The sequence below is a fragment of the Mycetomoellerius zeteki genome, unplaced genomic scaffold (assembly GCF_001594055.1).
Source record: "Mycetomoellerius zeteki isolate Tzet28-1 unplaced genomic scaffold, Tzet1.0 scaffold155, whole genome shotgun sequence".
In the NCBI taxonomy this organism is placed as follows: Eukaryota; Metazoa; Arthropoda; class Insecta; order Hymenoptera; family Formicidae; genus Mycetomoellerius; species Mycetomoellerius zeteki.
In genome coordinates this window covers 1,667,488-1,692,833 of record NW_017256500.1, presented here as the reverse complement: position 1 = coordinate 1,692,833, position 25,346 = coordinate 1,667,488, and the positions used below count along the sequence as shown (strand labels likewise).

Genomic DNA, 25,346 nt, shown 5'->3' with positions numbered 1-25,346 from the left:
TCAATTATCTACTGTTTCCCCTACCATTCCAACAAGCAGCGTAATATAAAGGCAACGGTCTGGAGGAACAGCTCAGTATCAGGCTGTTCCTCGCCCTGATAAAGTGGACTGCAAGGTTCACGAAATGTTGGCATTCCAAGAATGGATCTGGACCCAGAGAAAACCCATGATTTTCATGTGGCACGCCTTAAGAATATTAATATATTAATTATCTTCCTCATTTTTAACTCTTTTCTTTTTTAATATTCGATAACGTCGCCAAATCGAATGTCTTGTTCTCCGAAGAACTTTAGCCAAATCAGCATATTTACGTTTTACGTCAAGAGATGGATTATTTTCTAAATGATCTATTATCATTTGATCTTCTTCAGGTTTAAACCTAGCCATTTTAATTTAATATTTCATTATTATTGTTATAAATTATACTTGTGAAGTATAGCTAAAGTTATACTTCACAATTATATAAAAATACATATAAGATTAAGATCATGTACAATGTGCCGTGCATTAATGATATCCTTTTTGAGTGTAGACTAATGTAAAAAGCAAGCAAATTACTCAAGTTTCTAGATTATTTGATGCTGCCATTAGCCTTTGTTCGATTGGATGAGATTGTTGTGATTCTTACACTGATCTACATTAAAAAAGACAGCATTTATGTGAACAGCACTGGGATCTATTCTTGAAAAATATCGCATACTAATAGTGAGAAAAAATGTGGAAAAACAAATATATTCATTGGATGGAAGATGATGAAAGTGTGGAAGGAAAATATTGCAATAAAGGAACATATCACAGCAAATGGCATCGACAAAGAAACTTCACCAAGAACCTTTGTAATAAAATTTTTAAAAAAATTCTATAAATATCATACAGTATACATTATATGTGATATGTTTTTGTATGTGATATATATTCAAGAATATATATAAATATATTTGTATATAAATATATTTTATTATATATTACCTTCGTTGCAGGTTATTCTCATACAAATTTCTAAATCTATGGTAGACACTATATAAAGTTCTCTCTGGTAAACCTTCGGCTAAAAATTGTACAAATTTCCGTCTCTCTCTAATATTACGCATGTATGTCATGTTACCAATTCTTAATTGTAAAAACGGTTTAGTTTCATTTACATCCCAATTATGTATCTGTTTCAGAATCAACATTGTAAAAATTTCTGCATTAGATATTTTTTTATGGAAAAAATTTTTAAATTTTATTTTAAAAATATTTCTAAGAATTATATAGATACTAATCAGATAGATATATCTTGTATACTAACCTTGCAAAATGTTTTCCAATTATTAGCAATAATATTGTCCTCTTCAAAAGAATATGAGCCTTTCTTGATCGGTATTATTTTTTCAAATTCTTCTATTTCCTTTCGTGTCGGCATATGACACCCAGCTCGTGTTTCAATATTATGCTGCGGTGGTACCGTGTGCCCTAGTTGCACTTTTAAATTGTACAATTTCTGCAATGAAAAGTAGTTATATAAATATATATATATATACATTTTATTTAAAAAACTTTCGTCAAATTAAAATTTTTTCAAGATCATATTACGAATATTTCTTTTTGGCAAAGTCTCTCTGCTGATGCCATTTGCCGCGCTAGATATGTTGCTTCACTGCAATTTTCTTCTATACCTTCATCTTCAGATTCATTCTCTACCTTACGAATGTATTTGTTTTTCCAAAATTTCTTCGAATCGTGATTTTTTTTCTGTAATGTCTTCATCCTATTTCCGATATCTTCATCTGTGATAGAAAAGAATATAATATACTATTCTTATATAACATTCTTACATGATATTAATATTAAATTAATATTAATATTAAATTAATATTATTATTTTTATATAATATTCTTATACACAATATTCTTCCACTATGCCTCCATCCTTACATTTAATTGTGTTGGAATGCATGTGATGTATGTGATTATGACTTACAGGGTACAAGCGTATAAAGATAGATGAGTTAGAGAGTAGGAGACTTTAGCGTGTAACCGGATGAATCGAGAGGCGCTAAAAATTCCAATTACGATGCGCATGCTCTTCATGCTTCACTTTTTGTTTTTTCACCTTCCGCTTTCTTCTTGTGTGATTTGTCTCGTTTATAAAATAAACAGTCCTCATTACAAAAACAGTCGGTCTACTTATTGTGCGTTGGAAATAATAATCACTAAAGGCACGCTTTCAAGACAATAATATTCGTATGTACGTGACCGGACAAAACCTCCGGTTGTAACAATTATTATTTTAAATCGTTTATATTTCGTATGAAGAGTTTTGAAGTGCAAATAAAAAGATTTGTGAGTCATTCTATTAATTACAATTAATATATGAGACAATAAATGAGACAAGTCACACACAAGAAGAAAGCGGAAGGCGAAAAAGCAAAAGGTGAAACACGAAAAGCATGCGCATCGTAACCGGAATTTTCAGCGCCTGTCGATTCATCCGGTTACACGCTAAAGTCTCCTACTCTAACTCCATCTATTTTTATACGCCTGTAGGTCATAACCACATGCATCACATGCATCACATGCATTCCAACAGTGACATTTTTACGTTACTTCTAATATCTTTATCTTTGCATTTAATTTGAGCATTTTCATATTCTGATTTTTCTGTCGAATCGCTATCCTTATCTTGTGAGATTTTTTTACATCCTGGATATTGTCACCTTTATATTTAACTTCACGGACATCTTTATTCTCTAATGCTTCCATTGAATTGCTATCTTCATCCTGTGAGGCATTTTTCTCATTCTGGATACTTTTGCTCTTGTGTTTAACTTTATGGACCAAGTGTATTGCTTCAACGCAATACTTTTCTTCCACATCTTCATCTTTAGTGCCAACTTCCTGAGTGTATTTGTTCTTTTGGTTGTTCTCTTTATTCCGTAATATTTTTATCTTCTTTCCAATATCTTCATTCTCCGAAACATCCATCGAATCGCTATTTTTATCCTGTGATGTGTTTATCTTACTCCTAATATCTTTATTTTTACCTTTAACTTTATGAGCATCTTTATTTTCTGATTCTTCCATTGAATCATTATCATCTTGTGACATTTTTACTTTACTTCTAATATTCTTATCTTTGCATTTAATTCGAGCATTTTCATTCTCTGATTTTTCCGTCGAATCGCTATCTTCATCACATGAGACTTTTTTCTTATTCAGGATATTGTCACCTTTGTATTTAACTTCACTGATATCTTTATTCTCTTCCATTGAATTGCTATCTTCATCCTGTGAGGTATTTTTCTCATTCTGGATACTTTTGCTCTTGTGTTTAACTTTATGGACTAAGTGTGTTGCTTCAACGCAATACTCTTCTTCCATATCTTTATCTCTAGAGCCAGCTTCATCAGCATATTTGTTTTTCTGGTTGTCGTTCTTATTCTGTGATATTTTTATCCTTTTTCCTTTATCCTGTGATGTGTTTATCTTACTTCTAATATCTTTATTTTTACCTTTAACTTTATGGACATGTTCATTTTCTGAGTCTTCTGTTGAATCACTACCATTTTGTGATATTTTTATTCTACTCCACATATCTTTATCTTTGTATTTAATTTGATGGACATTTTTATTGTCCAATTCTTTCTCTGAATCACTATCTGAATTTTGTGACATTTTTATCTTCTTCCTGATATGTTTATTTCTATATTTATTTCTATATTTAACTTTATGGGTATCTTTATTTTCTGATTTTTCTATTGAATCACTATTTTCATCTTGCGACATTTTCTTTCTCTTCTCAATATATTTATCCCTATATATAATTTTATAAGCATTTTTATTCTCTGATTCTTTTGTTAAATCACTATCTTCACTTTGTGACATTCTTGTCCTTTTCCTAATATCTTTAGTTCTATGTTTAATTTTATGGATATCTTTATTTTTCATTTTTTTCTTCAAATCATTATTTTCATCTTGTGATGTTTCCATCTTAATTTTGATATTTTTGTCAGGAGATTCTTTTTCATTGCGGACATCATTATCCTCATATTCCATCCTGATATTACAAGTAATGCTGTCTACTAAAACATAATCCAATTTTATTAACAACTTCAAAGACTATATTATAGATATAAATAAATATCAACTTTGTATAACTTTCTATATAAAGTAATATGCTTTACAAACTTATTTTCTAAGACCAACTAATAATCATGTACATATATAAAGTTTTGTATTATTCAATAAGGTTAAAAAAAATAAGCATTATAAAAACAGTTAAAACCCAAAAATTCAAACCCTATTTGAATCTATTAAATTGTTTTATACCAAATCATAACATTAAGAACAAAGTAACTCGATTCCTGAGCAATTAGATATCATAAATTTTACAGGATACTCAGGTCATTTCATAGATTTTCATAAATGATTTCATAATTGTTAAATAATAGACACATTTGATGATATTACCTGTCTCATATATTCTTCGTAGACAATAAAATATATACCTTGTAATTTTCGAAAAAAATATGCAATAAATACCCTTTTAATAATATGTAATAAATAGCTTTTAAAATTATTTTTCTGATGAATTCTATAGGTTAAAATACGTTAAAACTGTATGACGATCGTCAATTCCACCATTTGCACTATGCTACACTTGTCTATTTGTATGGAGTAAAGGCTACTGTGTATGAAATTATTTAATGACAAAAACCTAAGATAAAGTCTCGAATGGTAGAAGGTCAAATATTGACATTGTCACACTTCTAGCGGAATTGTTATTGAATATTTTATCGAAAATACTTTATTATACAATTTACACTTTAGATTATATTTTCATACGTGTAACGGTTTTTAAACGTTTGACAGAAAAGATATGTTCGAGTCGCATGCTCCAAAATGCGGGGTCTACAATAGAAGTCGTAGCAATCGTAGGGTCTTAAGTCGTAGAAAATTGACCAATCACAGTCGAATATGAGAAGAATAATCAACTGTGATTGGTCAATTTTCTACGACTTAAGACCTTACGACCTCTACGACTTCTATTGTAGACCCCGCATAAAAAACAGTGAAGCTGATTCTACATTAATCGCATCGCAGCGTTGTGGTCCAATCAACATCAAGCTGGCTTGACTCTGATTGGATCATAACGCTTGCGACACGCTTGCGACATTGCGATGCGACTAATGTAGAATCAGCTTAAAGCCCGAGACACAATGCGAGGGAATAACGATAGCGATAGGAATAACACGATTTCAACCTATCAGAAACTGCGTATTCCGATATATCCGATTTCTGATAGGTTGAAATCATGTTATTCCTATCGCTATCGCTATTCCCTCGTATTGTGTCTTGGGCAATCGACCAATCACAATCAAAATTACGATCTCGCGTTTAAAAACGCTCGACTGTGATTGGCCGATTTGCTTACGGTCTTACGATTACGACTAAAATTTTTGTACGTGTGATGGCCTTTACTATTATTTCTATTTCCGTTAGATTACGTAGACCTAAAGCATCCTGATTGGCTCATCGGCTTAAGTTTACATCTTACGGTCACTGTTACGGAATTTTGTATGCTGTAGCCCTAACTATTCACTCCAATGAGCGCGTGAAGTAATGGTAGGAGCATGTTGGAGCATACGATGCGAACAAACCTCTAAAAAAACAAACCTTTGTTTCACTTGCTTATTGCACTGTGTACATACGTGCACTAGTTTAGAGAGAGTAAGAATAAAAAATAGACTTTTGTAACCAAACTTTTTTCCTTTTCCTTTCTCTTTTCAATGTTTAAAAACGTAGTGCAATTGCAAAGAACAGTCAGCAATAAAGATTCTAATCTCTAAGTCAACAACAGTCAGTTGCATGTCAAATTTGTTGCAAGCATTTGTAATCATTTATAACGCTGTGACCTGTGTGTGTAAAGATCGATACATTCTTTTAGATGCAACACATCAAAACATCAAATGCATAAAAGCGTACATATATAAAAAAAGATATCTTTAAGGTAAGATTAGATAAGATGCAAATTACAAGGAACATCGCTTTCAATTGTAATGTTTTCAGATAATGAAATAATCTCTCTCATATAAAAATACCAATCAACAAAACACGGTCTATCCTGGATAATATTAAGAGCAAGGTTTATCCGACAATTAATGAAAAATACAATATGGCTTCAGCATCCAGTACAAGCGCACGTAGCTTGTTCATTGAGTCGAAGATGAGATTGGCAGATAGAGTGCAAGTTAATGTCAACAATATTGCTTCGCTTGCCAGGCAGATACAACGAGGTTCCAGAAGCAGCGAAGTAATATCTTATTTTTCTCATTGGCTTCTAGGAAAATTGGTTGATATTATAGTGATTCTGTCACTAAATATATTCTGTTGCCCTCATAGATTTTAATGCATGCAGCAAGGAATTTTGCACAGCAGGAGCATGGATTGGAAACGATAGAATCCAATTTAAAGAAGCTTGCACTCATTGCTAATCATTTGGAATATCAAATGGATGCGATTGATAAAAGTTCAGCGATGTTAGAAGAAGTCACTGAGCAAGTACGATCTATGCAACGATAATGTAGGATTGATATACATATATATATTTATGTTGTACATAAGAGTTTTATACAATCCCAGATAGTGTTTGTCTTGTTGCTGGCATGTTGTTTGCTAAGTATGCATTGCTAAGCATGTGTTATTACCAGAATTGCAGCAACTGAGTCCTCATTTGTTGGTAACTCGATGCCTTCACGATATGATAACTTTGAGTAGCAACTTGCTAGCAATTTTCTTTGTTGACGACTTTAAAATCGTCATCAAAATTCGTACTACTGTCATCATGTTACCATAATGATATACAGCATCATATAATGCTATCATATTGCCGATGATACATTGATACAGCTATTTTGTGCTATTAAACTACTGGCAATATGCATACACATTGTTGCCTGCATGTTGCTATAATATCGGTATATTTGAAATCGTTGAAGATAAATCTATGGCAAGTTGTCAGCATCATAAGCAATCATAGATATGTGCGATTTTGCTGAGACATACTTTGCTATCTGGGATGAACATCTGCAGGATATATGTATTTATATAAACAATATTTGTACAAATGTTATATTGCAGGATTGATTATTAATTTTAAGAACATGCGTTTTTCTAAATTTGTGATATAATTTGAAAATTATTTATGTAACATTGTTTTTCTCTTCTTTTTCTTTTTGTTATGAATCTTGCTATACCATTGCCTGTATTCAGACTTTATACTTAAGACTTCCTTAAATTTATTTTTAGATGCTCAGTAGCCAATGAAATAATTCATAGAGTATCTGAAGATGAATTTAAGGAAGCCTTAAATATAAGGCCTGACTATAATATGGGAATAAGTATATGAAGACTAGAAAATGTCTAATTTCTGTGATTTGTAGATTAAGAAAGAATATGTATATATATTATTCGAAATATTAATTTATATGTATAAATAAAAGTACGACTTATTTCTGTATGGAAGGAATATAAAGTTGAAATATTTTCTTTAAGATTACTTCAATATGTATTTTTAGATGCTTGAATTTGTACATTATTTATGTAAATATTTAAATAGGGAAATAATTATATAAGTACTTAAATAAGGAAACAAGAATGGAAAAGAGTACAGGAATTAAATAACACAATACATCAGTTTCTTTGATATTTATTCCAGACAATTAGCCTTAAAATTAAAAATAATTTTTATAAACATTATGATATATCGACAAACTCATATGTAAACGCACTTAAGGGTTTCTAAAATGTGTACACAAAATCTGCTTCTTGTTTTTAAATCGAAGATAATACATTGTATTATAATTAAAACATTTTTGAAAATAGAGTTTAAAGTTTAGATCTGGCCGTTTTAGAAATCATTTCATACCATATTAAAAAAATCGACGTAACGTCAGATTCATCAAGGATAAAGAATATCATAATGACCAGGACGATATAATAAGTGCACAGCTGGTATAGCACCTTCAGGGAAATCATGGGCAGTCACTTCAGTTCCTGCACCTCTGTCCATGTAACGAACTCTAACACCAGTTCCTAGGGCACTACTCATTGCTATAATGTGAATATGGTCAGATTCCTTATACATTGGTTCGACCTCCTAGCAAAAAAAGAAATATAATAAATATATTAGAATAAATATAATAAAATATACTAGAATAAATATTAATATAAAAAGATCGATGAAATGTTAACATCAGAACGAAAAATGTAACATACAAACCTGATGGCAGAATTCTGAAATAGTACGTTCCCCCTCAATAAAATGTTGGTAAAAATCAGCATCACGCTGTAACTGACCAGATGTAATTAATCTAAGATACACAACAACATAATCGGAATAACCTTGTTCATTGAACAATTTATGTAATTCCATATGACTGGATTCTGTGTCACCACCTACTTTGTCAATGACTTCCATAAACTGTAATAAAAATTCATGAAAATCAACTCATGTTCCTCACAATAAATTCTATGTTATGCCGTCATACTAGCTAATGCAAACATCATATACACATACATTTATATATACTGTGCAGGCTATGAAATCTTGTATATTATATAATAATATATATATTTTTAAAAATATAATTCTCATAATTTGTGTCATGTTTATAAGCTAATATGTATAAATAAAATAATTTAAAGATAGAAAAGTAGAGTCTCACCGTATCATGAAAGTCTTCAACTGTAAATTGAGGAAAACCTAGAGCTACAAGGCTATCCTTGCTTTTTAAAGCTAGATCACGAAACTTATCGTACTCGTCTTTGTTCCCAATTAATTTCTCCAAATAAGCATAGCTAAATGCTCTAAAGAAACAATTGCCATCTGGTCTAGTTCTCCTAATGTAAGAATATTTTTGAGCCAAGGCTTTTGCCTTTGAAAGATATACATCGTCTTCTGCATATTCTTGTTCTAAGCTTTTTAGTGGTTCCTTTTCACCAACTAATGCTATAGATTCCGAAATCTGAAATGTAGAAGATAAATATTAAAAAATGGAAATCTTAGTATTAAAAATAGAAGATAAATATTAAAAAATGGAAATTTTAGTATTCATTCAAAAGAAAACATTCTATAATTTGTCAAGTTAGTATTTACGAAGTTATATTATTAAAAACAGTAAAAAATAATTGCTTGAATCTAGTTATGTTTTATCGAGTAATAAATTGTAACTAATAAAATATAAATAATCTTTATTTCACATTGAGACTCTCACAAATAAAAAAAATACTATAAGAGGCTAATTTGAATATATAAAAAATATTACTTCCAATCACATGAATTAAATAGAACTAATACGTCTTCAAAGATATATTTTAAACATAATACAAAGAGCATATTAACCTCTTTCTCGATACGTCTCTGTTGTTGAAGTATCAACTCGTCCTGGTTAACATCTGTAATAAAGATTATGATAATAAATTACCCGGCATGATTTCTCAATGATAAATTACGTTAGGAAACCTGTGTTTTCTACGGGTTGCTCCTTAAGCGAGTTATTTTCCATATCTCAGAGGACTGCTAAATTTCACAACGACTGTCAAATTATCAATCGTAAACAAAAGCCCGATGTTTCCATGTGAAGTTGAAAAGGTGTTTGCCAATGTTTGCTGCTGTGCTTCACGTTCTTGTGTTGGCAGCATTATCGAACAGATTCAATCTAGGTAGTTTACGTGACGAGTTAATACAGATGGTAATGGCACAATCGACCGGCTGCACAATCGACCGGCTGCACAATCGACTCACCGCGGTATTCTTTGAATTCATCTCAAATTCACGTATATAATTTATAATTCACAATTCAGATTCACATATACGATTACTCGGATTACTGTCGATGAAGTGATATTGGAAAATGGTAATTTGAAAAATAAAAAAGGTCACTTTTGTAATTAAACACCTTAATTCAAATAAAATTTTTATCACATTGTTACTAATTGAATATTTAGAGCTTTTTGATTAATTTACTGTTGAATTTTCTAGTATAGAAACATTTTCTACATAGGATAATCTTTACAAAATGTTACTTAACTTATTCATTATATTTTTATATACTAAAAATATAATATAATTTTATATATTAATAATAATTTTAATTATAAGTAAGCAGTCAATAAATTTTACGTTTAAAAATAATACTTCTAAATCATAAAATTTTTTTGTCATCTCTGTCAAATAATATTTGTTATTATATTTTAATTAATCAATAAAATATATTGGATTTGTATTTTGTATTCCTAAGTTTTATGCATATAGCCGTAAAATTATAACTTAGTTATCAACAATCGGTTATGTTTTACATTACCATTTGTGATTGAGAAAAATTTAATTATTATATATTTATTAGCATTTTGAATTTTTATTTTTTAAATATATTGATTATAAAATAACATTTAATATTAACAAATATTTTTTTAATATATAAAAATCTAACGTTTCATTTGTAGGTAAATTCCATATGTACATTCCATACATTGTACTTTTGTGACCTTGTCTTTACTGACCTCTAGTAAGACTAAGCCATAGTAATTATTATAGCAATAGCAGTTTATTCAAACGTACGATTTATTAATTTAATGTTAAATAATAAAGAATTATTTATATTATATTGTCTCTTCTCTGTTAAAGAATTTATTTAAGAAATAATTTAATGAAACAAATTAATCTTACGATTAAATTTTTTTTGTTCAGATATAGGTAGATAATATGATAATTATATTTTATTTAAAATATTTTGATGCAACTTTTTAATAACATAGCGATGCTTAGGAGATAAAGATAAGCATTTTTTTTATGTATATTCTTTTAAATTTTATTTAATATACTTTTATATTAATATTTTATTATTTTATAAATTTTCATATTTTTCTAAAATTTATAAAATAAAAATTTGATTACTTCTTGTCGTAAACTTAAAACAATTAAGTAACAACAGTATTTAATAATATATACATTGTCGGTATATTAAACATATATACTTGCGCAAATGCTGGGATACAATAGAATTTACACACATACGTTTCCAATTAATAATTCCGTTTATTTTAGCTTAGCAAGGTTGCATTCTGTGTCTATATGATTACGCATGTATATATATATGTATAATGCGTGAGTGTACAGATATACGTACATGTATCAACGTACACATAAGTGTTATACATATAGCCGCAAAAATTCTTAAAAATTACCGTTTGATATCATTACAATTAAGATGTGCTTCGTAAATACAATAAAAAGTAACCATATAGTAGTGATATAAAAATATTACCATAATAATAAAATATTAATAAACGGGCAATGAGAGCATTCACAGTGCAGTACTTGTTTTTACAAAATAACGGACGTTTTATTTGAACTTTGTAACACGTAATGTAAAAAGTATTGAGAATATATTATATGTATTGCGCTCCAAGTATTGCGCTGTGAATGCTCTCATTGCCTATTTATTAATATTTTATTATTATTGTTTGTTTTTCGAGAGTCCTATCAAATATATATTGTTTGTTATAAAAATATTAGGCTTTGAAACCTATTAAACAATATTATTAATTTTTAATGATTATTAATCGTATTTCTGTTAAATGCTTGATTTTTATCGTGATTTCATACAACTTTATTGTGTTTTATTGTTAATGTTTTATATGTTATGGTTTATTTCATTTTTTAAATCATATTTTTTGTATCGATCGTTTTATATACAATATTATTATATATAATATATGTGTCTGTGTAAAATAATTTTATTCCGCGTTCCGATTTTCTGTGTTTTGAATTAAGTTAAATTTGTGTTCTATCCTTGAATATTTAATTGAGATTTGATCAATTTGTGACCGCGATTTGTCCGTTTCAAATCTGATCACACGAGGACTCGAGTTCACTTTCCTTCAACTAAATTCTCTCGTTGTTTCTTCGAACAACTACGAGATAATGTAAGTTGCGAATAATTAGGATTCCTACCACGGAAGCGTGACGCAGTAGGTAATTAGCTGTAGGTATATTCGCCCAGGAGAGCATTGGTACTAATCTGTCTGGCATAGTTTCACTATCGCGCCTGCAATCGTTGCTCTTCCGGTCTGGTGAACAGATTCGATTCCACCTGCGACAGTTATATATACAGTTTGATTATATATCCGCGACATTCGCTTCTCTCCTCTAAAAATATAATTTAACACAGTAATTTAGATTATTGAGATCCTCTTGTCAAGTTGATGTGATCTTTTTAACTGTCCTTATATTATCATATGTTATATGGTTATAATTAAAGTAGACACCTTTATTATACATGAATCGAATATTAATGATTCATCACTAATTCTCTAAATAAGTGACAATATTTTAAATAAATAAATAGTTAAATTTATTTCTTATCTATATTAGACTTAAATTAATTATTTATTTATATTAAAAATATAAGAAATATTTATTATCTAATAAACATTTTTGGACAATTCTAATTAACTAGTCACGTTATTTTAATAATACATTTCTAAATTTTAACTTCAAAAACATTACACTTTTTTACATACAAAAAAGAAAAAATGAACATTTAAACGAGCATATGCAGTGTTTGTTTAGTGTTATACATATATATATTCTTATATTTTATCTATTTTTTTATGGATTAACTGCGCATGTTCTTTAAATATATTTTACAGATCAATGTGTATTTCGTCGATCAAAATTAAACCCGGATGTCGTACTTGTCGGAGACGACTGGCAGGAACACAAGAGAGTGGAAGATACTCTCCCTTGAATATTCTATCTGTAAATTGGAATTAAATCCCTAACTGAATGGTTGGAAATTTTTTGTCTCACTTGTACAATTTATGCACTCTTGTTTTTATTATCACCATTTAGCTTCGCACGCTCGGCTAAGCGGCTTAACGTCATCCTGATTAGCAGCCACCGCCGCGGACGAGACTGCGCGTACGGGACACTATTTTTTGGGATTAATAGTCAAAGTTTTTTTTCCTCTCTGTGCATACACGTAAAACTTTCGCTGTACGCTAGTAGACGCTAGGAGTTTCAACGATTAAGCACGACTACTATTTCTCCGTATTACATTTCTCATCTCGTTCGCATGCAAACAAGCGTCGTAAACTGCAAATTTTATCGGTCAGAAGGAAACGTTCGTTAAATTCTCTGATTTAACGCGACCGGACGAAATTAACTTCGCAAGAGAGGGCTGCAACGGAGATACGAGCACGGTCGTTGACGGAATAACAAATTAATAGGTCAAACCGCATAAGAGACGAAAATTTACCGTACCGTTCTCTCTCACTGTGTCTCCGTAATATAATATTTTGCTAAAGACGGGAGTTAATGCGATAATCGATATTGGAGAAGGTACGTCAGATCATGGAAGCTGAGGATTATAGACACTGTCAATTTTACGGATAATCAAAAACTTGCTATACTTATCTAACATAACATTTATTATGCACATGAATTAATAAGGTAACACAAGTCTGCATGATATTTTGAGGTTCGAAAACAAGAATAGCTTCTTGTAGGTAATTGTTTGTGAGCAGAATCCGAATAAGTTCTTGAATTCTATCATATTGAGTTTAAAAGGAATGGGATTGATACTTAATTGTGAAAACGTGTTTTTTACTACTTTTGAAGATTCATAGCTGACGAATCCGATGTGCGATAGATTTCGAAAAGGGCTCAAATTAATACGTAAACAATGTACTTTAATATGAAAATATTTAAACTTTTACCGATATTATATTGAATCTCTTGTACATTTTTTAGGGATGGGTTTATTTGCACAGTGTCAAGTAAAACAATTGAAGTACTTTATGCAATCTCAATGCGAAAACATTGCGAATAGTAAAAATTTTAGTAATGAATTAGATATATGGGAACAAAAGATCATATTTTGTAAAAAAATATTTGTTTCATTAGCTTAAAAATTATAATTGTTTATATATTGTTGTATTAATGAAATAAATAATCTTTTACAAAATATGATTTTTTACATCTATATCAAATTTAATATTGAAAATTTTATTATTTGCAATGATTTCCCACTGGGGCTGCATGAGATTAGACAGTTGTTCTACTTGACACTGTGCGACTAAACCCGTTCCTAAAAACAAAGCGCGCAAGAGATTCGATGATATCGAGGTAAAAGGTTTAATATTTTCATATTAAAGTACAATGTTTAAACAATAATTTGAGCCCATTTTGAAATCTCTCGCACATGGATTCGTTAGTTACGAATTTTTAAAGTAGTTTTTTACATTACAACTAATATTGCTCTTATATATGTGACCGTTTTGTTTTTTATTTTGTCTTGTAAAAGAGGAACTAATATATGTATATTTTTAAATTGATTTTTAAAACTAGTAAAAACGCGTTTTTAGGAAATATTAACCACATTTTTCTTAACTTCTAAACTTAACGTGATACAGTATTTCTCCTTGCAAATTTGAATTCGGCGCACAAAAAACTTCTTTTTTTTTTATAGATTGTAGAAAAAAGTAAAATTTGCAGACTTGTATAACTATTGAAAAGAATATTTAACGTTTTTAATGATTTCTCGACATATCCTTTTCTCGACATATAAATCTCATGTCGCACATCACACTCGACGTTATAGAGTCAATTAGATTGTAGAATTTATTTGAGAACATTTGAATAAAATTATAATGAGAAGTTTTTCTTTTGTTTCTTTCTTCATTTCGTGTCTCACGGCAAAACACGAAACTCATTTTAGATTTATAATTTGGGTCAGATAATTTTAAAGTAGAAATCGTGTTTCTATTTATAATTATCAGGAGACGTGATAGTGTCTTGCGTTAAATATATTTTTCAATTTGTATGCAGCGTACATTTCAAGGTATGTGTGCTTTAATATATGCTTTTATATGTGCGTGATATTTACACATTTCTTTCATATTACATTGTATAAAATTATAAATAAAAGTAATGTAATATTGTAAATCAAATTTTATGCCGAACTCTGATACGAATTATTATTGTTCAAAGGAGGCTTTACAGATTTTTAATGTACGAGGCTACAAAAATTGTGTGTGTGTAAAAATTAAAACTTTCTACGATATTGTGAGAAAGAATGAAGATAGGAAAGGAAAAATTTTATAAATTACGTGTAAAAAACAAATATTATTTTTATGAAGAAACGAGAGACAAATGCAAATAGAAGAAAAATAGAGAAAAAAAAGTGAGGTATGCTGCCATCTTTGAAGAAATATGCTATCCATTCTTTGAATCGTCGGAGTCTCTTGTCGAAACTTCGAGATTAACAAGAGCTGCAAATTAGTAGATTGCACCTATATAGTAAAATATCTCATTGTTTCGTAAATTTGTCAATTTGTCGAATACTGTAAAATAGCGTATTTTTAACGGCAAATCCTGATTGTTTTTGTTTTAAAGCTAATCATGCTGTACCAGCGAACTATTGTACAAGTAAAAGGAGATAACGCGCAAGTAAACGGACGAGGACCATTGTTTCCGCAACGTCTAACAAATGGTTAATTACCGTGCCGCGGCTACAGGAATGCGTTATTGTTTGCAAGTACTGAAAAGAACGCAAACGGGACAGAAGGCCGATCCAGGATGCAATGGATGAAAGAATATATAGACGGGGAAGGGGATGGGAGAACGGGATAAGAGAACAAAGAGGAGGAATAAAGGGAAATAAGAGCGAAATGCTTTGGAAATTTCAGAGGAAGCGGAAGAGGTCGGAGGCGAAGCGAGGTTAGAGAAAGAAGATAAAGGAGGGTAAGAGGAGCCGCATGTACAGTGGAGAGAGAAATCACTCTCTCTCTTTCTCTCCTCTCTCGATTCAGTCCCGTTTCCCGGCTCATTAGTTTCAAAATGGCGTCTAATCTGATTTACACGGCTTCTTCCTATGGTTCATGGAACACGACAGAGAAGATCTTCGATTATTTTCCGAAGCAGCCGTAAGTGTTCGGTACTCTTACGCTGCACTGCACCGGAGACGGAGGAAGACGTTGCTCGTTCTGCTGCGGCTAACAAAAGTCTGATAGAACGAATTATCGGGTCAATCGGCGAACTTCTCGCCTTCTATTGAGCGAACGTATATCGGATGTGCACCGTACGAATCTCGGGTGCGAAGAAACGTCAGTTCGCAAATAAATATTACCGTGGTATATATTACATTTTCACGCGCGTGGCTAAATCGTCGCACTGGAAAATTAGATTAGGAAGATATATTTAGAGATATTTTTTAATTATAATTTAATTTAATGATATACTTATATTAAATTTTTTTATGTAAATATTTTAAAAAATGTTGGATGTAAAAATTAATCCTTTTTTTTAGAAAATCTCTGCACTGAAAGAAAAATGTTTGGTATTTATGACTATAATAATAAATTATATGATAAAAATAATTATGATTAGGCGCTTTATTTTTATCATTATTCATCTGTAACGTTAGTAATAATTATATTTACAATTTTACAAAGATATATAATTAAAAAATTACTATAAATTATAGTTAAATTATGGTAATTACAATTATTTTTTTCTTTCAGTGCATATCTCCGAAATAAGAGCTTTGTGATCATATATATTCATATAAACATTATATGTAAATAATACCATATTTCTTTATAAAATGACATAAAAAATCAGTCTTTGAAGTATTAGACAATGTTTAAGAATCATTCTGTACATATGTAAGATAAATGTACAGTTAATGGATAGTTAATGGACATGACCTAATTTATTGGAAAAAAGTAATAAAAAATTTTGAATACATGGTATTAAATTTTTAATGATATGATTCTAAATAAATTCGCGTTATTAAATTTTTATAAACAACGGATTTATTTAGAGTCGTACATTAAAAGTTTAATATTTAAAATTTTAATATTAAAAATGTTTTGTCACTCTGTGTGTGTCCAACAATAGGAATAATTCATATCCACTAACTGGTACATTTATCTTACTTCTGATACATTCAGTAATCTCGAACTTGTCTTGACGTTTTCCGTGATTAATCATTAAAAAACAGAAATCATATAATTATATGAAACTATATTTAATGCTGTTAAATTTTGTTTATGCTAATTATACATATGTATTATATTTATTACAATTATACATATATGTATTATATACAATAATAAAATACTACTTCAAGATTGAAGAGTCTTGTTTAGAAAATAATAAATATTCGACAAGAATTTACTCTCATATTCAGCAATATACTAACTCGCTTTGTCGCAAGCCAACTCTTAGTCTCGTGAACGTTATCGATAAATGCTACGAACAATTTTCGTTTATTAAACAAATATCCTATGATGTAAATAAGTTAACTATTAAAGCCTACTCAACCTACTCTTGATCGACACGTATGCATTTTTCGTGTCTAAACTAACGTGTAACAACGACCCGTGCAAAGGATACTAACTCTTAAATTACGGGAACCTCACACCGTGGTATGATATATTCCCCAAACTCGATTATTTATAACTTTCATAAAATAAACATTTGTAAACTTTTTTTCAATTGAAACACCAGATTTATTAAGGAATATAACGGTATTAAGCAAATATATACACAGTAAAAAAATTTGTGTATTTGTGTTGGAAACAGTCCACTCACGTTTGTGTTAACAGTTTGTGTTGAATTTTTTAACATATTCGAGTATTAATTTAACATAATGTGATTATGTTATTTAAAGATTTTTTGTGAAATTGATATTCAATGTTTCTTAGTGTCAAAATGACACAATTTATGAGTGAAAAACGAGTAACATAAAAATAATGTGTTTTAAAACGTAAATTCTAAGACAAATAAATGAAATATGTATTAATTTAACATATCATAAATTTTAATTTTCTAAAAAAAAATATATGTTCCTACGGTTTACAATCGATGTTATTTTTCTTTGTATTTATTCTCTTACGTAATATTTGTGTTACCTTCTAACATATTCATCTTGTGTAAAATTAACTCAAAAATTTGAGTGGACCGTTTGGGACATGCGATTTATAATAAATTCAACACATTTTTTCCAACTATGTATGTATCTTTGTTAATAAAAAAAAATGATAATCAACGATACAAAGCATTAGAAAAAGAAAGCCTAGTATGTCATATGAAAAAACATGAAATATTTGCAGTCGGGAAAATTAACTATGTGCTACATTCTCCGTTACAGTTTCGTGAACTCATTGTCGATCGTCTATCTATCGTATGTGGTGCACATTCCATGAAACGATTGCAACATTTCAGCCATCGCATCACCTCGTCGGGATTGACGTATTCTCTCCCCCGATGCCGTGAGGAATTGCCACAGGGAAATTGGCCCGATGGTGTCGCACGCATTACTATCACGAAGAGACGGATCTCTTTGCAAATTTCACCGCAATTTAACGCCCGCGTTTTCGCAGGCTTTCCCTCTGTGATGCTCCGGTGAGGATATTGTCTCTCGCTATACTCCTCGGGCCTGTAACTATGTTTTCGTCTAATTAAATTGGTCTCGCTTGCTCCAAAAGCGATACAGATAGATGGTCCTAAGAGAGAATGCAAATATATATAGATTCCTAAATGATGTATAAAAGCTTAAAAAACGCATGTAATACGCTTAAAATATTTGCATGATTGATTTTTTTTTTTTAAACTCTTTATGACATTCTTGAAAAGTATCTTTATCAATAACTATGTTTACATGATAATTCGGTTTAGTAACAACAGTAGTTGTAACTGCTAATGTAAAATGTCGCATAAAGGACAGTTATACTGGTGAATTCGTTAGTGAAGAAATGTAGATTTATATATAAAACTGTTTTTAAGAGGAAGATATAAATGTTTTAAAATTGTTTTGCCAACTTAAAATAAAGTGACTATAATGCTGCCAATTTAAAAATAAAGCATTATATTCAATTATGATAGGATAAATTAAAACCATTTCGATTGTATACATTTCAGAGGATTATAACTATGTTATTAAACCAGATTAATGATGATGTGTAAACGTAGTCAATTATTTTTGAAATTTATGTTAAATGAAAAATGTTTTTATAATATCTTTGTTGAGATTCAACAGAATTATTCTTTTAAATGCTTATTGATAGATAAGGTGTGCCTTCCAACAAGCGACATAATACAACACAGTGATCATCTCATCTTTGTTTAACATTGGCAAATAACGAGGATGTAATGATTCATTGTGTCATACCGTATCATCTGTGTCGTTTGTTGGAAGGCACACAAGATTTAGTTTCAAGCTATTCTTTATTTATGGTTCATAAAACGTATCAACCATTTCGTATTAATAGTGTCGACCATTTCGTATTAATAGTATGTCTAAAGGTTATTGTATTTTTATATTATAATATTTTATTTTTTATCCATGTTCATCAGAACTACAATAATAATAGTGATAAGTTTATTATATATCTTATATTTTTATATTTATTTTGCAAAAATCAGTTTTATTGAGTTATTTAAATAGCACACCAAAGATATTGTACTGTTTTGATAGAAATTTTTAATAATTTCTTTAATAATTTCTTTTAATAATTTCTTTTAATAATTTCTTCATAGATATTGTAATATATGATATACAATTTAAAGAATGTATTATTGCTAAATTAGACTTGTAGTAGCTCTTTAGAAATTAGAAATAAGTAATTCTTCGATCATATTAGTTTTTAACTATTTTCTTTCACATGCATTACTTATGCATAATTTATAAGTAACAAATTGTTTTATAACTCTGCTTAACGTAATATGAATATTTGGAACTTATTTTTATCTGTTATTCACAAATCGTGTCGATGTGTGATATAGCATCGATGATGGCTACGGTTCATTATGTCTTTTTTATTGTTTTATTTTTACTCGCGAGTTAGAAATAAAATAATAATAATAATAATGATATATCTATAAATTTATTATATGTCATATTTTATTAAATTTTATATTCTTTTATTTGTTTTATAAAATTATGTAGTTTTACTAAAATGTTAGAGTAATGTGCAAAAATGAGATTTTTTGCTAGGAATATTTTTAATAATTATAATAATATGTAAAAATACTAAAATTTTGCAACAAACATAAAAATAACGTATATATAATACATATAAATTTATTTATTTAAAAAATTTCGTATCTATAAGAATATAATTTGATATTTAAATGGAATCCACTTTTCCCTTCTTTAACATCATCAAATTCGCTTGCGATCGCAAATTTTATTACTCGCGCAACGCGATCCAACTTCGCGATATTATTGTCTCGGAATTATTATTCGCGCGCGCAGTGCGATGCGAGTTATGCCTTGGTAATAATAAAACCGTTTAAGAATGTGAGACGCTTTGATGGAATGCTGAAATTATTATCACGATGATGACAAATAGTGACTTATTATTGAACACAAGTAGCTTATTGAAGTTTATTGAATCAAGCACGAATTTTTGGCATCTTATTTATATTGTCCAGCGTTGAGAAATCAGTTTTAGGCTATCCTCTAAGTTTTCCTTTTTTTCTAAACGTAAATTTATTTGGATACACAATAAAAAAAATTGTGTATTTGTGTTGGAAATGGTCCACTCACGTTCTGTATTAACAGTTTGTCTTGAATTTTTTAACATATTCGAGTGTTAATTTAACATAATGTGATTATGTTATTTAAAGATTTTTTGCGAAATTGATATTCAATGTTTCTTAGTGTCAAAGTAACACAATTTATGAGTAAGTGAACAAGTAACATAAAAACAATGTGTTTTAAAATGTAAATTCTAAGACAAATGAATAAAATAGTAAATTAATTTAACATATAAATGTTAATTTTCTGAAAAAAATATACTTCCACGGTTTGCTGATAAACTATGTCGATATTACTACTTTTTTTATATTTATTTTCTTACATAATATTATATTTGTATGACATTCTAACATATTTATCTTGTGTTAAATTAATCCAAAAATTTGAGTGGATCATTTGCAACATGCGGTTTATGTTAAATTCGACACATTTTTTCCAATAGTGTAGATTTAAGCTGTTTGATTTACTATTTTTAAATGTTGAGAGTAAAGATAGTAATTAATTTTTTAGTTATGCAATATCATAAAAATTTATTATTATAACAATTTATAATAATATATTATGTCATCAATTTGTAAGTATAATATTTTACAAATAGTAAGATAACTATTTATGTATTAAATAAAATAAATTGTAGCATATAATTAAATTATAATCTGTTGTGTAAATGAAATATATAAAAAGTAAACTATAGCATCAAATGTAATATGCACATTGCTTTTATTTTTATAATATACATTATATATATTTATATATTGGATATTATCTTATTCAGCTAGAATTTAATTTTGTTAAAATGATAATTTTATTTCACCAATAATTTTTGAGAAAAGATACGATCTTCTGCATATTATCATACGAAAGTTGTTTATCATTTTGAGTATATATGCCAGGTTCCGTCCATTTGCGGAACACAACATTGGTACATCACGAGATTCGAAAACCGAGATGTATGTACACGCATATAAGCGAGGAATCTCCCGCGTGTAATAATTCAGTTCGCTCTAATAACGAGTTGTTAACCAGCTAATGAATAACTGGTGGAAATTAAACAGCTCGTAAATCGAATTTCCAACTCGAGTGTTTGCGGGTCCTGATTGCTGCTACCGACGGTCGTCGATAAAGGATGGGTAAAAAAAAGGTTGTAGCATTGATTGACAGTGACATACGCAATCTCAAGACACGTGTTCCGTTCGAATTTGAACGATGAATTCAACTTCGTTTTTTCAACTTTGTTTTTTTTCTTTGATGGAAAGTTTTATTATGTCATCAATTTGTAAGTATAATATTTTACAAATAGTAAGATAACTATTTATGTATTAAATAAAATAAATTGTAGCATATAATTAAATTATAATCTGTTGTGTAAATGAAATATATAAAAAGTAAACTATAGCATCAAATGTAATATGCACATAAAGCCTATAAAGACGAAATAATTTTTATTAAATCGTTTGGTATATAGAATATACATAGTATATTCTATATATATATATATATAAAATATATTCAGGATATTGTAAATTTAGAGACAGACAATAAATTTGAGATAACGATGAAGCGATGTAAGTGATAAATATAAGTTATTTTTTCAATTTTATATGAAACAGCTGTTGAATTGCTCAGTAAGAAATATAGGCAATAAAAGGACTAATAAAAGACAATATGGCAAGTGGAACGTGATCCGTAAGTGTATAAAATATTTTAATTTACATTGCTTAAATCTATCGATTTCGAATGTTTCCACTCAATTTCAAGCAATTTTCAGCAATAAAAATAATCTCTTGCTCTTAGACAAATAAGAGCTAAGGTACTTCTACACTGTTAAGTCTGAAAATAGTATCGTTGATATGTGTGGTTGGGAGATAGAAATTGAACCGAGTTCGCGCGTTTAAACTCGACGAATTTAAGCAATGTAAATTAAAGTAACGGAGGTGGTATTATGGTAATCCATTTACATTTTATATAATAATTTGGTTAATAATCAATATTTCAATTTAAAACTTAACGATTATATTTGTCAAAGTATTGTTCAATCAATTCTAGACTTAACCCTAGACTACCATATTATATTTGCCATCGAAATCTACCACATTCGGTGGCAAAATTTACCCGGCGATACGCCAAACAGTAAGAAAGGTGACTGAATGGATAGTAACATTCAAAAACCTTATTAGGACATAAACAATTTGCAACAATGTAATTCAACTTTTATATTTTTTCCGAAAAAACTGATTTTTTTACATTGCAGTTCTTTTTAGAGGCGAATAAAAAAAATGTAAAGCATGGTTTTTGAAAGAATGTGAGTTATAATGTACGTACCGTTTTATAAATATACACATTATTTCAACGCAACAACGTTTGTCTTTGCAGTTGTATAAATGTCCTAAAAACCTGACATTCAATTCAACTCAAAAGTTGAATTGAAATATACGGAGTTACATAAGCGGTTTAAAAACTTGTAATGAGTATTATAAGATTGTTAACATATAAGTCGTATAGGCGTTACAAAATCTTAAAATGAATACTACATAATGATTATTTTGTGTAGAGTCGTATAGACGTTATACAAATTTCTAATGAATATACATATATTGACTAAATGTTATGTGTTTCTATAGACGTTTTATAAACTACAAATAGTTATATAACCGACATTAACTTTTTAGTCGTATAATTTTTCGATATGTAAATGGTACACACGTTTTATGAAGTTATATAAGTCTTCTCATAACTTTGTGCTCCTTAGGAAGTCGTATAGACGTTACAAAATCTTAAAATGAATACTATAATACATAATGATTATTTTGTGGCGGCGGCGGCGGCGGGGCCCCATACTGGGCCTTCCCTCCCTTCCCTCCCCGCGCCTACGAATACCCCCCGCGCCCCGCTCACCTCTCGGAGGAGTTAGAATTGCCCTGATATTACTACTGATGATATCTAATCTAATCTCTCTTTCTTTCTTTCTGTCATAGTAATATCATGCGATCCTCTTTCCTCGCGGTATTTTCTCCCTCTTTTATCCCGTTATTTCCATATTCATCTACAACTACACTAGCGCCTTTACAGAGAGCTTAGGATTAATGAGGAGACAGTCGCTTCTAGTTATTGATCTCAATAAGATCGCTAGCCTGTTATATATTTTACCAATTATCCTCGCGAATAGTTTTGTTGAACTTTAATAAGTATCATTTTAATTCTCTTAAAATATAAAGTTTTCGAGTAATACTTATCATGGAATACTGGTCAATCTCAGTGTTATCAATCATCATTAATGCTCTCATCGGTTATTATCTCTTCAAAAATTTCAACTTTTTTAAAAGACATGGTATCATTCACATACCATCTATTCCGATATTAGGTGTCATGACACCAATTATACTTCGCCAAATGTCATTTGTTGATATTACCCGAAGAATATACAATTTCAATCGATATGCAAAGTACATTGGATTATACGCCACAACGGAGCCAGTTCTCATGCTACGAGATCCGGAACTGATCAAGGCTATTATCATCAAAAATTCCGATAAGTTTATTAATCGTCCCACTTTCAACAATTTTAATGACTATATGATTACGCAGAGTCTGTTTTCTTTACAAAATACAGAGTGGCGAAACATAAGAAATTTACTAAATTTTTTCTTTACATCTCATAAGATGAAGACTACGTTTAATTTAATGTCGAAACATGCTGCGGATTTTGCTGAAACAATTTCAACATTACCAGCGGATAAAAGTTATGTAAATATAAAAGATGTTTTCGATAGATATACGAACGATGTCATTGCCTTATGTATTTACGGAATGAAGATCGATTCTGTAAGAGATCCGACAAACAAGTTCTATGTTTGTGGCAAAGATATAACTCATATGTCAGCAATACGCAGCATAAAGTACATTTTTGTTAGGACCTTCCCGAAGCTTGGACGAATATTTAATATAAAACTTTTAAATAATCAAGAAATGAAGTATTTTGAGAGCAGGATAAAGAACGAGATTGCCATTCGCAATGCCGAGCATGTTACACGTCCGGATATGATACAATTGATGTTGAATAACAGAGGCAAAGAGGGTCAGATACAATTGAATATAGACGATATTTTCGCTCAAGCCTACACTTTCTATTTTGCTGGCTTCGAAACTAGTTCAAGCGTGATGTCTTTTATAACATATAAAATCGTGACTAATCCAAGTGTTCAGGTCAAATTACGACAAGAGATAGATGAGCTCTTGGACAAATTGAACGGAAGCGTAACTTATGAGGCTATTAATCAACTCAAATATTTAGATGCAGTAATAAAGGAAGCTCTCAGACTTTTTTCACCTTCTGTTGTAGAAAGAGTATGTAAAGAAGCTTATAAATTGCCGCCTGCATTGCCGGGCGAAAAGCCTTTTACTATATACAAGGGCATGATTATATGGATTCCGATTTATGCAATTCATCATGATGACAAATATTACGACAACCCCATGGAATTTCGTCCAGAAAGATTTTTAGATAATGATCATGATCCTCCGTTTTATTTTCCATTCGGATTAGGGCCGAGGATTTGCATTGGAAAAAGATTTGGCCTACTTATAGTCAAAGTAGTACTATTTCATATATTAGCGAAATGCGAGTTGGAACTTTGCGTCAAAAGTTTACCAATAAAATTCAGCAAGAAACATTTGATAATGATACCAGAGGATGGATATTGGTTGAATATTCAACGTAGAAACGACAAGAATCCGATGAAGAATGTCACTTGA

The 25,346-nt window shown here is 29.7% G+C and overlaps 4 protein-coding genes across 7 annotated transcripts; 2 read left to right on the top strand and 2 right to left on the bottom strand.

Annotated features, from left to right (window-relative positions):
• Positions 1-4,512, bottom strand: LOC108720687 (uncharacterized protein DDB_G0287625). 3 transcript variants are annotated; one of them, XM_018444813.1, is made up of 6 exons: positions 4,453-4,495; positions 2,700-4,061; positions 1,576-1,769; positions 1,292-1,483; positions 970-1,157; positions 1-147 (listed from the first exon to the last, which is right to left on the bottom strand). In XM_018444813.1, exons 2-6 carry the CDS (start codon positions 4,036-4,038, stop codon positions 21-23), a joined length of 2,040 nt encoding a protein of 679 aa, XP_018300315.1. In that variant the 5' UTR covers positions 4,039-4,061; positions 4,453-4,495; the 3' UTR covers positions 1-20. The 3 variants fall into 3 exon arrangements, with proteins under 3 accessions (XP_018300315.1, XP_018300314.1, XP_018300313.1); XM_018444812.1 differs by having other exon boundaries at positions 68-379; positions 2,700-4,064; positions 4,453-4,512; XM_018444811.1 differs by having other exon boundaries at positions 68-379.
• A 1,107-nt stretch (positions 4,513-5,619) lies between these two features.
• Positions 5,620-7,069, top strand: BORCS7 (BLOC-1 related complex subunit 7). 2 transcript variants are annotated; one of them, XM_018444877.1, is made up of 4 exons: positions 5,620-5,712; positions 5,930-5,992; positions 6,052-6,295; positions 6,385-7,069. In XM_018444877.1, exons 3-4 carry the CDS (start codon positions 6,158-6,160, stop codon positions 6,562-6,564), a joined length of 318 nt encoding a protein of 105 aa, XP_018300379.1. In that variant the 5' UTR covers positions 5,620-5,712; positions 5,930-5,992; positions 6,052-6,157; the 3' UTR covers positions 6,565-7,069. The 2 variants fall into 2 exon arrangements, with proteins under 2 accessions (XP_018300379.1, XP_018300378.1); XM_018444876.1 differs by lacking the exon at positions 5,620-5,712 and having other exon boundaries at positions 5,727-5,992.
• Positions 7,070-7,791: 722 nt separating this feature from the next.
• On the bottom strand, positions 7,792-9,689 carry LOC108720723 (ubiquitin thioesterase otubain-like). Its single transcript, XM_018444863.1, has 5 exons — positions 9,506-9,689; positions 9,386-9,438; positions 8,709-9,008; positions 8,264-8,464; positions 7,792-8,140 (listed from the first exon to the last, which is right to left on the bottom strand). The coding sequence occupies exons 1-5, from the start codon at positions 9,546-9,548 to the stop codon at positions 7,943-7,945; spliced, it is 795 nt and encodes a 264-aa protein (XP_018300365.1). The 5' UTR covers positions 9,549-9,689; the 3' UTR covers positions 7,792-7,942.
• Positions 9,690-23,828: 14,139 nt separating this feature from the next.
• On the top strand, positions 23,829-25,346 carry LOC108720648 (cytochrome P450 9e2). The gene is made up of 2 exons (XM_018444770.1): positions 23,829-24,490; positions 24,581-25,346. The coding sequence occupies exons 1-2, from the start codon at positions 23,829-23,831 to the stop codon at positions 25,344-25,346; spliced, it is 1,428 nt and encodes a 475-aa protein (XP_018300272.1).